General features: G+C 42.8%; 1 protein-coding gene across 2 annotated transcripts in view; it reads right to left on the bottom strand.

Moving 5' to 3' along the window:
• The window catches only part of AGTPBP1 (ATP/GTP binding carboxypeptidase 1), a 1,069,504-nt gene that overhangs the window by 550,815 nt on the left and 501,229 nt on the right, over positions 1-17,460 (bottom strand). For both annotated transcript variants that reach the window (XM_078675801.1, XM_078675802.1), the window contains exons 10-11: positions 17,024-17,232; positions 2,165-2,342 (exon numbers count right to left, since the gene is read on the bottom strand). In XM_078675801.1, the coding sequence (XP_078531927.1) occupies positions 2,165-2,342; positions 17,024-17,232 (387 nt within the window). The remainder of the gene's footprint in view (positions 1-2,164; positions 2,343-17,023; positions 17,233-17,460) is intronic.

Genomic DNA, 17,460 nt, shown 5'->3' with positions numbered 1-17,460 from the left:
CATATACACCCAGCATATATTTTTGACATGCACGCACTGGACAGCACTGTATCCTTCATGTATGTTACACCACTCACAGGGACACATATATCCACCCCATGCATTCAATATGCACATATACCCAGAGTAGATACACCACTCATGCGCTACGTAGCCATCCTCAAAAATCCGATGCAGGCCAAGGGGTGAGATAAGCACACAGAAGAGGAACTTTGAATGAGTGAGCCTGTAGGCCTCACTCAAGTGACATAGGTTAAAAAAGGACCTGTTCACTCCTACTGATCACCACTGCACTTAAGCTGCTTAAATTCTCGTAAAAGTAGTAGCTTTTGACCACTATGACAGTAGTATTATGGCCGCCCCTCCCGGTCTAACAAGATCGCAATCCGTGAGACAGACCTATGTCTTGGCACACAGGCATGACCTGTGTTTGCCAATGACAACAAAAGTATGCATTAGAGATCCAGATACCAGTATGGTGGGGAACTCAGGGCAGGAATGCAAGTCCATTACCATAACAAGGACTTCTCCGTCCCAAAAGAAACAGTTGTTCTAGTCAATACCAAAGGACTGCAGTGGACAGAGGACCCACTTCTGCATTTCAGGTGAGGTGTAGCACTTTGTGGTGGCAAGGGTCTATGGGGCAGCAGCAGTATGGTTCAGGGGTGATTTGTGCATACATCTGCGACTGCTGCCTGTTATTCCTGCTCAAAAGAACTTAGCACAGATAGACTGAGCTCACATTCCTTAGGGCAAGTATATCGCTAATAGCAGTTCACTTTATTCTGGCACACCCATATGCCACCGGGGGTCAGCTCCTTCTGGTGCTCTTAGGCCATTTAAACCTCCTGCATGGTTGTCAGTCACCTTAACCTCTGGGAAGTAGACTGTCGGCAGACACCAGCTCTCACTGCAGAGTAGCCCACTGTGTATTCTGTGGAACACTCCCCTCCTTGGTAAAAGAGAACTTGGAACTGGAACAATAAATAGGTCTGTAGCTCCCACCATTACGTGTTCAAAGTAGACAAGGGATGAGGATTTTCTGTTTGTACATCGAGAAATGGTTTGGAATGGAGTGGTTCTTCTTTCAAATGTTCTCTCCAGGCTGTTCTCCAGACACAGCCATTGTGTACTGTGATGCTGTTCATGGCAGGGTTGTCTCCAACCTGGAGCACCGACAGAGACACAAAGTGGTGTGAACTTTTGGCACTTGCCTATCAACACCCAGACTGAGCAGTGATCAGGGAAGAGATGAAATTCTGGCTTCACCTAAAGGGGTCCCGTTTATCCTGACAACAGAGGCTGAACTCCCACTCTTCATCTCCATCTACCAAATGGCAGTGCTGCAGGAATGCTAATCAGCAACTCCTCTCAGCAAAAAGCCTAACTGAATTTTTCAAAGACACTTGACTCCTCCGTCACCACATCAACGTCTAAGTCTCATTCCTGCAGCTTCAGGAATGTCAGCAACACACTTTCACTGTCTCGGAAACCAACCACACCTGCATCTTGGTCACAGGAACATGCTTGGGGCTTACAAATTGAAACCCACAAGCCTCCATTACTCTGGCTCACTCTTACAGACAAAGCATGTACCAACCGAGCCACACAGACATAGATGCACAACATACACTAAAGCTGTTAGTGCCAAGTCTGTGTTAGTTGATAGAAGCAGAGCTTTATACAATTGGGTAGTAGGTCACTACACCAATGCCACAGATAAAAAAGGTCTGGTCACAACTATGGATTTACAAAACACAGTATACTGCTATAGTTGTTGTCCATAGTAAACCTAGGACAGTAGTCAATGTTCAGTAAAAGAGTGCGTGTTTGATGTGCCCCTCCAGGTCACAGGAGCGGTTCAGGACTTCACTCATGACCACTGTGAGGCCAGGGCCACATTCAAAGACCAGGACACCAGCCAGAATGAGCAAAGTGGGCAGTAGTGTTGATCAAACAGCCCTTTTTAATGCCCTGGTGGGAAAAGACAGTTGTGATTATATTATCCCAGACCACAAATGGTTTCTTGATTATGATCCTGATTGTACATTTACCTTTACAAAGGCCTTGGGTGGGGAAGGAAAGAGTTCTGCAAATAGCGTACAAACAATGAAAGATATAAAGCAAGAAATAAGTTTACAGTTAAAATCTTTCAGAACCTTACCTCCTGGAGGTAAACTATATAGCTGTGCTACAGGTCCGCTGATAGGGATGACGGGAAGCTGGAAATGGAAAGCACTTTTAATTGTTGGAAGAGGAAGACGGTTCTTTGGAAAACATTTTCTCATGATAAGACTGGATGTGTTCACCAAGGGGTCTAAGGTTCTCACTGCCAGGCACTCCTTCAAACAAGAAAAGCAAAAATAAAACGTAACATTTTTAGACTAGGAGAAATACAATCAATTTCAACACATTAATTGTGAATTAGCAGTAATATTACCTAGAAGAAAGGTGCCATGTAAATATTATCAATGTGAAAATAATTTACAGCACACCATAGTAAATCTACAAAAAAGTCATAAAATAGGAACATCTGTAAGGCAGAGAGGGAGTAAAGGGGTCTGAGAGGTTGAGGGCTGGGCAGAAGGGAGTGTTCTTTGCTCCCCAAGACATAGAGGGAGATTCGGAGCGTGGCATGTGCTTGCATCCTGACCCAAACATGTTTTTGTCCAGGCATTAACATCGGACTCAGTTTTCCTGCACCTAAAAAAATCTAGGTACAGTAACATTGGCCTCTCATGTTTGGGGAAAGCGGTATTCCACTCGGGCTACTGCTCCACCAGACATGTAATGAGGCCCTTTGTCTAAAAAATCACAGTGAATCCCTTAGTCGCTGCCAAGGTATAGATCATTTTTAACATATATCTACTGATAACATATTATCTCCACACCCTTATTATAATTGTAATATGCTGTTCTTTTGCTCTGTTTCATGCTCACCTTTTCCACAACTTGAACCAGCTAAAAATCAACCTTAAACGTCTAATCTACCCACGCAGCAGACATTTTCAAACCAGGAACCTTGTCACTCAAAGGAAAGGATCCATACTAGTTTAGATGGCATTAACACAGATCCAGTCACCATTTCCAGCACCATCTCCATAACCTACAATCCACTCACAACACCCTACCAACTATACACGAACTGTTAACAATCCTTTCAATTGCTTAGCCAACCCTTTAGAATGAGGATAGTAAAGCAGATCTTCATATGAAAAATCACTCTGTTGCCAAAAACTCACTGCATCACAAGAACAAACCAGTGATTAATTCTAAAGACCAAAATAGGTTTGTACCATACAGGTCTTTAGTGTTTGATCACCATGTCTTAGTAGCAGTGATAGATTATTATGATGCCTGAAAATATCCCTGCACTCATTTTGTTACATATGGAGAAGGCTTCTGACCTCCAAAACTGAGATTTTCTATCTTTGCCACAATGTCCATTTAATCTTCAGCCAAAGTAATTGTAAAGGTTGATAAAGTATTGAAAATTTCTATGAGATGCGGCACTAGATATGTGTGCCCACTTTCTCACCTACTGGCCTGTGCTAAAGAAATAACTCTAATAACTCTAAATATAATACCTCTAATGGAGGATACTCCTGTCATCAAACTGTATACTTACTTACTACATTTATTTTACATGACCACTCAGTGATCAATTCTGCTTATGACATTATACAAGGCTTCACAGGAATGGGGGCTTATAAGATAAATCAAAATAAAACAGAGGACAGAGGTTATACTTCTATTCTATTCTATTCCAATCACTCAGTCCCTTATTTTAATGAAGAGGACACCACATGATTTAGGCATTGTCCTGATTTTATTTATTTATTTTTACAGATTTGAGTTAAATTTTGGGCCATAATTTAATTAATTGACTGAGCGTCTGACAGGGTGGCTAAAGCTCCCTTCTCTCTTTTGGGAGGGAGGCTCTACTAAAAATAAAGGTGTTATGTTCATTTCATTTTGTAAAAGGAAACAAAAAGATAATGGACAGAGAGCTGAAACGTTTCAGACACTCACAAGTCACAGATCTGGGTTGAACCCATTATCGTTCTTTAGCTCACCTCTCCACCCCAGTTGAGACCCAGCAAAATGCAAATCAGTCTTGACCATGTTCCTTGTTTTTCTATACATTACATGCAAGAAAACAATACAACTGTATGCTTTACCATCTCCTTTTTAGTATAAACGTGTAAGTACAATGAGCTAATCAGCTCATTTCACTTTCAACCGGCATCTGTGCTTGGGGGGCATAGCTCAGCCCAGTGAGTACCGATTTTGATGGGAGAATCTTCCCTTTCCAAAGGTAGTCTCCTTACTGGATCCTCATGTTGAGCTCTACATCAACAGACACCAGGTATTCATTTCTTTTGGGGGTGGAGGGAGCGACACCAGGTTCAAGGGCCTCTGCTCACACTTCCCCTCCACCCCTCCCATGAGTTCCATTGGTCTTTCTACACTCCTGGGGCGAAAAACAAACAACTGAACTGGGGGTCTACTAGATATAAAGCCACCAAGTGCCTTAAGCTGCTACAAACAGAATTAGAAAAGCAAACAAAAAAGGGATGTCATAGAAGAAGGAAATCATTGAGCGGAGCTTGGATTCCCATCAATTATCAGTGTGATCAGTCTTATCATCTAGTTATCCACCCGTATGGATGATATTTCTCTTGATCATAGAGACAAACTTCCAGAGAGGGATTTGCTCAATGGAATCAGAATAGGAACAGCAAAGAGGAGACAGACTATACATTATTTGGGTCCATGACCACTTGGGAATTTGAGAGCAGTGCAACAAGCCAATAGTGAGTTATATTAAAATAGAGTCATGAGGAGAAAATACAGAATTTATTGAAGATGTCACCTCACCCTCTAAGCTAAAAACAGAACAGTGCAAAGAGCAGTACTAACAAATAACTGCTAAATTATCACGGCCAACATGTTTCAGCCAATAGAGTAAGAGTGCCCTAGGCTTTCGTCAGGACCTCTGTTCTTAAAATTTGCTACTGCATAAATCTTTCTAGAGACCAAGTGAAAAAGAAAACAAGTGAAAAAGTTATAATAACAGAAAAAGGTTGGAATCAATACAACCTACTTCCTCAGATCCTCCACTTCAAGAGATGCAGATGGCATCTATAAAACATTTCAAACACATTTCTAGTTAGTTCACTTTTACAAACAAACTATGTAATGTAGCCAGCAGTGTACTGCAAAACCGCCATTAACATAGTGTGCATCATCGCAGTAAATTGTTCAAACATTAATTTCTCACCGTCTTGCCCGGGGACTGGACCTCACCTCACCTGGACCTAGCTCAGGATAACGAGGCCTGCTCAAGAAGAGGAAACAAAGGGGGGAAAGAAAGAAACGGGAGTTTTTCAAATCACCATTAGTCTGTACCCCCTCATCCTTATTCCCACACCCATATCGTAATTCTCTACTCACTGCAAATACTGTGATAATCGGAATTTAAAATAATGCCCAAAGTCCTCCTCGCAGCATCTTTGCTCACTGTGCTGTATAACACGTTATTTATTGGAAACACATAGGTATCCATCACCCATGGGACTATCTGCTGATGCCCTATCAATCTCATGAGTTTACTTTCTACATTTTTGGGTATTTTTTTTTAACAGAAATCAAGAGTGGTCAACATATTTAGAACAACAACCTTACTCCTGTATCAAAGCTGATGGCTTCGGGTCATATTTTATAGTGTACCACACTGTGTAGGTAGTTCTTGTTCTCTAACCGTGATAACCGGTTAGGTTTTATAGGGATAATCGGGAGCGTTTTGCTCAGAGTTTCTTTTTACTCCTTTGCTCCTCGTCTTTACAGAGATGGCTGAAATTAGTGGTTAGCTTATGATGACACAGTTTACCAATCCATTCTCGATAATATGCCGAGTATATTAGATGGACCCCACGCAACGCCCATGGGTGGAGGAGATGAGTGGGGGAAAATACTTATTCTAAAAAAAGTTGCATTCACGCTCTTTTATACACAGTGCCATTATGACAGAATATCTTTGGGCAAGTAACCAATGCCGCTTGTTTGTTTTAACAAGACAAGGTGTTTCTAAAGGATTGGTCCCTGATAGCCAGGCGCTGTACGCGTGATCGGCCTCTTTTGATTATCAGTACGGCCAAGAGAGTGGCTGATTCCATCCTAATAGAAATACAATTGTTGGAATCTCAAATTAAGACCACTAGAACGTCAACACTCTTTAGAAAACAACAGGAGGAGTCCAATAGAATAACAAAGAATTTAAGGACTCCGTCTTACAAACTAAAATTGAGAAGTTCAAAAAAGACCTAGCCAAGTTTAAACATGAGCGAGTGTATCCATTCACAAGTGAAAACTATTCTCCGCCAGAATTTAAGAACAATGGCAAGAGATATGGGTCTACCTACTCAGGCTCAAGTTCTGACGATAGTTCCAGCGACTCTGAAGCACCAGGTACATCTAAACAACAATTCAGAGGGAGGGGTAGATCCAACAGATTCAACAGCTATAGAGGTCACCCTAATCCGCAATTTCAACAATGGTGGCCACCCACACCCGGGGATATCCACCGCACCCATTTCAGCCCCCCATGGCGCCATTTCCAGGATATCAGCCTGAGTATAACAACCAGTCTTTTTTAGGGTTTGGCACTCAGAGATCGAGGGGCAGAAGAAGAAACCAGCAGGCGCAGGTCCATTGGGATGAGTCTGTAGGTCCACATGCCAGGAGGAATCCTCCACAATCGGGGACCAGCACGGATCCAGCCGTGTAGAAAATCTAAGTACTAAGATCTTGACCAAAGACGAGGAACTGGACCTCAATAGGGGCCTTGGTTTTGTCACTACCTTCGGGGTGATTCATTCCAAATTCAGTGTGAGTTGGCCCAATTCTTTCGGAAGCTAAAACTCCACTATTCTTTCAAAGACAAACAAGAGTTGGAGACTAACCTTAATGATAGGAATACAGGCCTTAGGAAAAGGTCTACATTTAACCCTCCTGCGCACACTTTACCAGCACAGGTGCTGACTTTTGAAAAGGCGGTCAGAGAGGATGTACTCAATTTATGTGATCACAGCGCATATAAAAATCTTCCAGGATGTGAACAACAAGCCCTACGCACCCTGTCTCAGGACCATGGAATTATGATCAAATCAGCCGACAAGGGCGGTTCGATTGTGCTTCTAGACAGAGTTGATTATTAGAACAGAATGCCTCCACCAATTGGGAGACAGAAGAGCTTATCAGCCACTGTCGGAAGATCCGACTGAGCGACTAAGCAAGACCATTAGTTGTATGGTAGAAGAGGCCTTTAATGAGGGATGGGTAACTGCCCTTGAAGCTCAGTTCCTACAGAAGAAACATCCTACAATGCCGTATTTTTACATCTTACTGAAGGTGCACAAAACCCAAAGACCACCACCGGGGAGGCCTATTATTTCTGTCCAAGGTTCTACTTTAGAACCTTTGTTGACTATTTTTTAAGACCTATCGTACAGAAGATGCCGACGTATCTGCAAGATACTTAAGATGTGTTAGCTGTGATTCCGGACATTGAATATAACACGGAGAGAGACTTTTTAGTCTCCTTCGATGTCGAATCACTATATACTTCTATTCCACAGGATGACACATTGGAAACAGTATTATCCATCCTGGAAGGAGTTGATCTTGAATCGATAACCCCGGTTCACTTTATCATGGCACTAGCTTGTCTGGCCATGAAAGATAACTTTTTTAGATGTGAAGACACTATCTATTTACAAATCTCTGGGACCAGCATGGCCAGTGTTTTTGCGCTGAGCCTGGTGAACCTGTATGTGCACTCTTTCGAGCAAGAACATGTACTGACCCCTGCCAACCCATTTTTTACGTCAATCCGATTGTGGAAGCGTTATATAGATGACGTGTTGGTGGTGTGGCGAGGAGATCACGACTCTATACTTCGTTTACACCAGTGGTTAAACACCAGGAGTCAATTTTTGAAATTCACGGTGGAGATCGACAAGGAGAGATTGGCCTTCTTAGATTTATCTATTTTTTCGACACCAGCTGGTCTAGAGACGGAACTATATCGGAAGCCGATACACTTTACTGAAATATGAGAGTCAACATCCTAAAGCGTTAAGGGATAATCTGCCCTATGGGCAATTCCTTCGACTGCGAAAAAATTGCTCTACAGACAGCTCGTTTAAATTCCATGCTGATGGCTTGACAGAGCAATTGCTGTCTCGACACTATCCACGAAAACTGGTAAAACGCTCACTAAAACGAGCTAGGAACCACCATCGCGCTGCCCTTTTGGAACCTCCGGTTACTAAACCAGCCCTTGATCGCTTGACATTTGTGAGCACTTCGGCACAAAGGCCAATAGTATCCCGATGGTTATTCGGAGACATTGGCGGATCTTGAATTGTTGCAATGAGAAAATTGCTCCACCATTGTTTGCTTTTAAAAGATTAGGAAACATATGGGATCGTTTGGTGCATACACGCCCCAGATCAACACCTAAGAGACCATTGGGGATACTGTGGGACCTACCGGCGGTTGTGGGACACCATCCTTGTGGGGGGTGTTCTGTCTGTCCGCAGACTAAATATTCCACATCCATTGATATAGGGACTGAACGACCATGGGTCCAATTCACCTTCACAAATTGTAACAGCGAGAATCTCATTTATTTACTGACCTGCCCTTGTCAGGTCCAGTATGTTGGGAGGACAACCGCAAGGTCAAATCACGCATGCTGGAACATAAAAGCTTATTCAGGTGCAAAAAAACTCTAACAAAGCTCATGAGAAATTTTGTTGAAAAAACCATGAAGCAGATGATTTCCAATGGACAATACTTGAAAAACCATTTATACCTTCACATATCAGCGATATTTCTAAATACTTGTTCAGTAGGGAACAAAAATGGGTGTTTAGACTACATAGCGACGTGCGAGGTTTCAATGATGACATACCTTGGACAAGCCTGTAATGCCCAGTATTTCTGTTTGGTGTCAGACTCTGGACAGATTTGGCGTAACCGGTGGGTCACAGTGGAGTAAAATGTGTAGTTCATGCCCCACTACAGGTTATCAAGGGACATGATGACGCTGGGGAAGACAGATTGAAAACATAGCCGAAAAATGTACACCCCCTAGTGGTGTCATGTTTGTACGGATGTACCTGTTAAGGGGACACTTTTTCTACTCTTTGCAGTACTAAATATCCTATGACCCGAAACTTATTCGAAACGCAACTAGTAATAGTCTTTTGAAAATTAGGGCAAATAGTGATTGAACTGAATGATTTTGTCACCCATGATGCACTATGTCACGACTAATAATATTAAAAAATATTGTGTTGTCCTTGATAAATACCACCTTGGATAATTGCGGCCTTGATAAATCATACATATAAACGTTATGGAACAGATCATTCCTTTAGAAACTTAGTAGCAAAATATACACGAGTATATATAGCATAGAGAGGAAACATAAGGAGGAAGAATGACAAATCAGATGAGGAGCGTAATACACAGGCCATACGCCATGCTGACACCGCTACTGTCTGAACTATTGGCGTCACCATGGTGACGTCGTTTTGTAGTTCTTGCAGTCAAGCGCGCGAGAAAAAACAACTGATATGGCAGGTTTTTCCCTTAATAGTAAATTCTTCTTTCTCTTACTAGCAAAATATACACGAGTGTATATAGCACAGAGAGGAAACATAAGGAGGAAGAATGACAAATCAGATGAGGAGCGTAATACACAGGCCATACACAATGCTGACACCGAGACTGTCTGAACTACTGGCGTCACGCTGGTGACCTCATTTTGTAGTTGTTGCAGTCAAGCGCGTGAGGAATGAGAATTGCAGAAGCAAGCCATGAAACAACTATGGCGATAGAAGTAAGTGTTTCGTTTGTTAGCGTCTACAATAAATAAAATAGACCCCCTCTTGTTGATGCACTTACAAATATGAGACGGAATGGAGGTAGACGGAGCGAGCTCTGCCTTCTATGTAAATACTGTTCGTTTTTAGATCGCACGAGCGGTTGGGAAAATAGAGAGGTTTGAATAAAGTTATTGCTCTATCAATTGCGGAGGAGTGGGGACGCCTTAATAAAAACAACATTTGGGCGTTTTTCTCTTCCTTTTTGTTTTCGGACCCAATCATATTGGGACAGTGCTAACATGGACCATCTGTTGCTAGCAAGTATCAAAAAGATAAAAACACGCCGCCCTGTCCAGTCATTACCTCCCCCTTGACTGAGTAGACGCCAGAGGCCACGACGGACAGGTAGGCTCCCCAGTGGTTACTTACATTTAAAGGATTTACCTGGAGTGTGGGAGCTTGTAAGCACGAGTGACTATTTCCTCGCTTTACTGTGTTTTTTTTTGTTTCTTTCATGTTGCTTTATGCATAACAGATAGGCGTGGGGTGTACTTAGGTCATATAGAGAAGCAGAATGACCTTTTGTAAACGACAAGGCTACTATGTCTGAGCGGGCTTTGATACAGGAGTAAGGTTGCTGTTCTAAATATGTTGACCACTCTTGACTTCTGTTAAAAAGAAATCCCCAAAAATATAGAAAGTAAACTCATGAGATTGATAGGGCATCAGCAGATAGTCCCATGGGTGATGGATACCTATGTGTTTCCAATAAATAACGTGTTATACAGCACAGTGAGCAAAGATGCTGTGAGGAGGACTTTGGGGATTATTTTAAATTCCGATTATCACAGTATTTTCAGTCAGGAGAGAATTACAATATGGGTGTGGGAATAAGGATGAGGGGGTACAAACTAATGGTGATTTGAAAACCTCCCATTTCTTTCTTTCCCCCCTTTGTTTCCTCTTCTAGAGCGGGGCCTCATTATCCTGAGCTAGGTCCAGGTGAGGTGAGGTCCAGTCCCCGGTCAAGACGGGTGAGAAATGAATGTTTGCACAATTTACTGCAATGATGCACGCTACGTTAATGGCGGTTTTGCAGTACACTGCTGGCTACATTACAGAGTTTGTATGTAAAATTGAACTAACTAGGAATGTGTTTGAAATGTTTTATAGATGCCATCTGCATCCCTTGAAGCGAAGGATCTGGGGAAGTAGGTTGTATTGATTCCAACCTTTCTGTGTTATTATAACTTTTTCACTTGTTTTCTTTTTCACTTGGTCTCTAGAAAGATTTATGCAGTAGCAAATTTTAAGAACAGAGGTCATGACGAAAGCCTAGAGCACTCTTACCCTATTTGCTGAAACATGTTGGCGTGATAATTTAGCAGTTATTTGTTAGTACTGCTCTTTGCACTGTTCTGTTTTTAGCTTAGAGGGTGAGGTGACATCTTCAATAAATTCTGTATTTTCTCCTCATGACTCTATTTTAATATCACTCACTATTGGCTTGTTGCACTGCTCTCAAATTCCCAAGTGGTCATGGACCCAAATAATGTATAGTCTGTCTCCTCTTTGCTGTTCCTATTCTGATTCCATTGAGCAAATCCCTCTCTGGAAGTTTGTCTCTATGATCAAGAGAAATATCATCCATACGGGTGGATAACTAGATGATAAGACTGATCACACTGATAATTGATGCTATGACATCCCTTTTTTCTTTGCTTTTCTAATTCTGTTTGTAGCAGCTTAAGGCACTTGGTGGCTTTATATCTAGTAGACCCCCAGTTCAGTTGGTTATTGTGATTGTGTAAAGTGGGGATTGGAACTGTGGCTGGTCGTTAAAATATCCATTTGACTCTATTTGACGCCTTCGGGCTTAGTCGCGCAATACAAGACTCTTTTCATTTCATTTCATTTCATTATTTTTCCCTGTTGTGTTTCTGGTGGCGAAAAACGAACAAGCCAGCAGCAAAGCAAATGAAAAAAAGGGCGGGATGGCCCATCCTTGCATATGCAATGGTGCCAACCGAAAGGGGGAAAATACAGTTTTTCTGCTCCCCTCAGAGACAGATTGGGGGGCGGATTGTCCCAAATAGGCCCCCTGTTAGGAAGCTCACTAGATACCAGGGATTTGTTTTTCTTTTTATAAAGAAAAGTGTGGGGAAAACATCTGGGCAGCATCAGCAAAAGCAATGGCAAAGTCAATTGGCAAAAAAAGAAGACCCAGGGCCATATGTATGACGCCAAATTGCGATCACAAACGCTGAAATTAGCAGAATTTCAGCTTTTGCGATCATAATTTAGGCAGTGTGTAATCTAGCATACAAAAACCCACTCGCAAAATAAGCAATTACAAAATTTGCAATTCCCTAATTTGCGAATACATTTTAGGAAGACCAAGTTGTGCGATTTTGGCTTAAGGAATCGCAAATTACCACCAACTTCAGCTTGGTGGTAATTTGCGATATCTTTGAAAAATTCACTTTTTTGCATTTTTCAAAGTGCCATGTGGCGCACATACATGCCCTTAGGGCATGTATGTGCGACACATGTGAACACATACATATTTCAGGGGTGCAACAGGGTGTCCTATTGACAACCTTGCAACCTTGAAATTGCATTCTCAATTTGCGATTCTCTAATTGGGAATGGCAAATTGAGAATGTCTTACCATTCATTCCTATGGGCCTCTAGCCTCTATGGGTGAATGGGAAGGTATTCCTTATTTGCGTATCTCAATTTGCGATTCGCAAATAAGGAATATGAAGGATTCGCAAAATACTTAGCAAATCCTACATACATTGCATTTTGCGATTCTCTAATTGCGTTTCCCTAAAAATCGCAATTTGAGAATCGCAAAACGCGTTTTTCATACATATGGCCCCTAATGGCTTAGACAAAGTTTGTTTTCAATGTGAGAAAATCTATTTACAACTGCACATTCACGTTTTGTGAATCACTATTGTTAACCTGTTCTCATAGAAGATGTAAAAAACAAGTTACTCACCTGTACACTGTGGTTCTCCAGTATTGATATATTTTATAGATTCACATGCTTGAATCTTCCCCGTCATTATGGTGGGAGTCCCACGGTAACAGTAAAATAGCAGTATTAAAACTTAACATTCAAATGTCCATAAGAATTTACTAGCTTTAGCAACCTATTACCATAGTTATAAAACATCGAAACTCTAGCTATTCAGAGCGTAGACCATAGAATCTCCTTACCCTGCAGGGCCACCTTACTTCGGTGCCACATGGTAATGAAAGGTGAACCTGAAAAGGGGAGGAGGGAGGGTCGCAGGTGAATCTATAAAAGACATCAATACTGGAGAACCACATTGTACAGGTAAGTAACTTGTTTCTTCTCCAGTATTATATCTTTTATAGATTCACATGCTTGAATCAGAATAGTAAGCAGTACCAGAGGGTCAGAGGCGGCAACCCAAAAACCATTTATATTAATCAAAAAGAGCATCTAACATAAAAATATTTGAGAACATAAGTAGTATTGTCTGACATTCCTCAGAATGCGCTAATTGTCCAAACTCTGTGTGATGAGGAGCCAAGCTGACAATTTTTCTACCAATTGATTCTGAGCCCCAGGGAGCGAAAGAGTCGAACACAGGCATCGATCGATCTTCTGGCGGCTTGAAGCGATGGGGCCTTGACCAACCAGTCGTCTAGATAAGGGAATACCTTGTGACCGGCTCGCCGTAGAAAGGCCGCCACTGGAGCCAAGCACTTGGTGAAGACTCTTGAAGGTGACTTCAGCCCCAATGGTGGTACTCTGAATTGGTAAAGGCACCCTGCCATCTCGAATCTCAGAAACCAACAATGTTTTGGGTGAATGGGAACGTGAAAATATTTGTCCAGAAGATCCAGCAAAGGTATATAGTCCCCTGTATCCGTTAGAAACAGAATTTCCTGGAACGACAACATTCTGAAGGGTTGGGATTTGATGAACTTGTCCAATGACCCTAAATCCATTATCTGCCTCCAGTTTCCTGTCTTTTTCTTTATCAAGAAGAAGTGAGAATAGAACCCCAGATTGTGTGGTTAAGAGCAACTGGATCTCCTTCTTGAGAATTTGGAGAAGACAATGGGGAGTTCTTCGCGGAGGCACAGTCTGAGGCTGTTGAACAAATTTCAGGGTGTGACAGTGGCGCAATACGTCTAACACCCATTTGTCGAAAGATATAAGTTTCCGTTAATTGAGGAATTTGGAGCAAACAAGGCCGAATTGAAGTGGGAATAAGGTAGCAGGGGCCTGTGGATCCTCACTGCCTCTTGCTAGAGTTTTGAGCCCTACCTCCTGATGGTGCACGATGACGTGCTGATGGTCTAGAATAGGCAGGTGTTGAGATGTGCCAAAAGGGCTGCGAAGAGTACTGGGCACGAAAACCCTGTTGATGATTCGGCTGGAAACGCTGTTGAAGCTGGGGGCGTGAGAGATACTGACTTCTGCCTCTGCCCCGGAAGGAAGTAAACTTTTTTTGTTGCAAGTTAGCTAGAGAATTAGCTATCTCCCTATCCGCTTTTATTGATTGCAGCGCTTCATCTACCTGTTTCCTAAAGAGAAATTAGCTGTCAAATGGCATATCCAAAATGTTTGCCTGAACCTCCGGTCGAACCACCATAGCCTTTAGCCACCCTTGCCGTCTCAATACCACTCCTCCAGCTATCTGTCCGAAGGCACTCAACGAAACGTCCTCAGCAACATCGATCATTTGGGAAGAGGCTTTCTCTCCTTCCGACAGCATCTCCGGTGCCTCTTTCTTTTTATCCCCAGGAAGGAATTCCAGCAAAGCTGAGATGTCGGACCACATCTGGCAGTCATACCTTCCAAGAATAGCCAAGGCATTGGAGACTCTAATAATGGCAGTGGCTGCCAAAGCATAGAACCTTTTGCCGATGTTGTCCAATTGGACCCTTCCTTGTCAGGGAGAGCCGTACACGGAGAGGAAGGGTTATTCGACCTCCTTTGAGCTGCCTGCATAATGACTGAATCGGGTCAGGGGTGTCCAATTAGGCAAGCGGGAGAGCCCTTGGGCGCCTTGTACTTCTTGTCTCACTTCGGTACCACAGCAGGAATAGAAGCTGGCGGCTTCATCAGTTTCAAGCCTTCTTGCCATAAGAAGTCTACAATCGGAATGTATTGAGAGGAGCGTTGCGTAGTAGGCGTAAAATCATATAAAAAGCACTCCGTCGGCTTGACAGGCATGGGAAGGTCAAAGAGCCTGGAAGCATGTTCTAGCAGATTGTGAAACCCACTGATATCTGCAGGCAGAGAGTCAGCTGGAGGCAGGGTAGGAGAAGGTGGAGCCTGAGCCACATAGTCATCCCCCTCGTCATGGACATCCTGGTCCAACTGCAATTCCCCTTCTTCTAACTGCTGGTCGTCATCAGTCTGACTTTGTGCAGAAACCTGCACAGGAGGCACAATGGTATTGTTCTTCTGCAACAGAGGTACTACCTGCAATACAGGAGTGGTAGCCTCCTGAAAGGGAGGTGGAGGTGGAGCAGAGTTTGCTTCAGGAAATCTTATATAATAGTCATTCAGCATTAGCCGAAGATCAGACACCAATGACACCGGGATATTTATTGAGGGTTCATGAGTTTGCTCTTCGTGCTCTTCATAAGGATAGTGTTCTAGTAAAGAGTCCAAGCATTGAGAAGTAGGACGTCCCCTATCTGAAAAAGAAGAGCCCCCCCTCCAAAAAAGTGGATGGATCTTCCATTATCTCTTCTTCCTCTGAGTCCTGGCACTTAACTCAGAGTTGCAAAGGACTGTAAGCAGGACTGAAAGGCCCATCATCCTCAGACTCTTGAAAATCTAGAAGGCGAGTAGAAAGTAGAGGAGAAACTTTTGAATAATCCTGCATAGGGGAAGGCGTCGGTTTTTCAAGCAGACAAATTACTCCCCTCGTTGACGGAGTCGCCGACGGGGTCGTCGATGGGATCGCAGACTGCGGCGGTAAGGCCCTTGCCAACGGAGATGGTCTAATCGCAGCTGACGACAGTTCTACTACCACTGCTGTCGTCGACGCGGCCGCCGTCGGCGTCTTGACCGTCGGCGTAGTAGGTGTGGCTGAAAAAAACGTCGGCGGAGCGAGAGGTTGTAGATAGTGATTTCTTCATCTACAGGCCCGTCGACAAGCGGTTTTTGTCAGCTGAAGAATCTCTGGAAGGAGTGAGAGGCGTCGACGGAAGGGCAGAACCCGACCTCTGGCGAGACGATGAAGATGGACCGGGATGGTCTTTCTTCACTCTTTTCTCCTCAACTCTCTCCTTACTTTGAGATCTGGACTTTTAGGATTCAGCAATGAAGAAGATCCTTCTTTTCTCTTCCTAGGAAAAGATATGGGGCTTCTCCTCAGCCTCAGAGTCAGAGTCTTTTGCTGCTTTTTTCCTTTGCAGCCACAGAAGCAGCCCACCCTCACGGTCCTTGATAGTTTTTGAAGAAAAAGTATGACAGTACCTGCATTCTCTGTGCTTGTGCTCTGTATATAGACAGTAGAGACACTCTTCATGTGGGTCCTCAGAATAAAGTCTGGACTTACCACAAGCTTAGAGCCTAAACAACCCTTTTTTAGACTCTGACATTATGAAGAAAAAATAGGTACTCACATTCCTGACTAGTACCTCAGAAGAAATATGAAGAGTAGAGATGAACCGCTAGCTGGTGTTCAAAAGGGCAACAGTAGAAACACTATGACTGAGCAGAGCTCAGGGAGACTCCCTAACACACAAAGTGCTGTAAGAAATCGGAGGTATGGTGGCCCTGCAGGGGAAGGAGATGCTATGGTCTAAGCTTTGACTGCCTAGAGTTTTTATGTTTCATAACAATGGCAATAGGTTGCTAAAGCTAGTGAATTCTTATGGGTATTTGAATGTTAAATTTTAATACTGCTATTTTACTGTTACCGTGGGACTCCCACCATGACGACGTGGAAGATTCAAGCATGTGAATCTATAAAAGATACAATACTGGAGAATTTGCACATCCAGGTGTCTCTTAGGCGCCCAAATAGCTTTGTGTACTGGACCCTTCCTATTTTATTGTTTTCTGGAATATATTAGGTTACAGATTGTATTTTAAAGCAAATAAAAAGCATACTCACTTGTGAAGTGTTATATAGGATTTTCATCCCGTTTGCATCAACAAATGCCTTCCTTCCCAACTTTATGTTGGTCACACTTTTGATACACTGCAGGAATCCTTTCCGAATTAACATGTGCCTGTGGCGAGTGTCATGGCGGTGCCAATCAACATAAGTCGATATGAGAAGCTGAACATAACCCCGATCCACTGCTTTCCTGGCATTTGTTTCTGAAACCAAAAGGGCATAAGAAATGAGAAACATCAAATATGCTAAGAATAGATAAAAGCAAAAACAATTTGACTTGGTTGTTAGGATGACTGGTTGGGTTCTCACATTTCGCATGCAGAACTACGGGGACATATGTACAAAATCCTGGTCACAAAAAACTTGTTGCAATTTAGACCAGTATTTCTGTAACTAGTTATTAGTTTTATGAACAATCTATATAATTAATA

This window comes from Lissotriton helveticus, chromosome 2_1 (genome assembly GCF_964261635.1).
Source record: "Lissotriton helveticus chromosome 2_1, aLisHel1.1, whole genome shotgun sequence".
NCBI classification, from domain to species: Eukaryota; Metazoa; Chordata; class Amphibia; order Caudata; family Salamandridae; genus Lissotriton; species Lissotriton helveticus.
The sequence above is the reverse complement of the archived record's forward strand: the minus strand, read 5'-3'. Positions and strand labels throughout refer to the sequence as shown.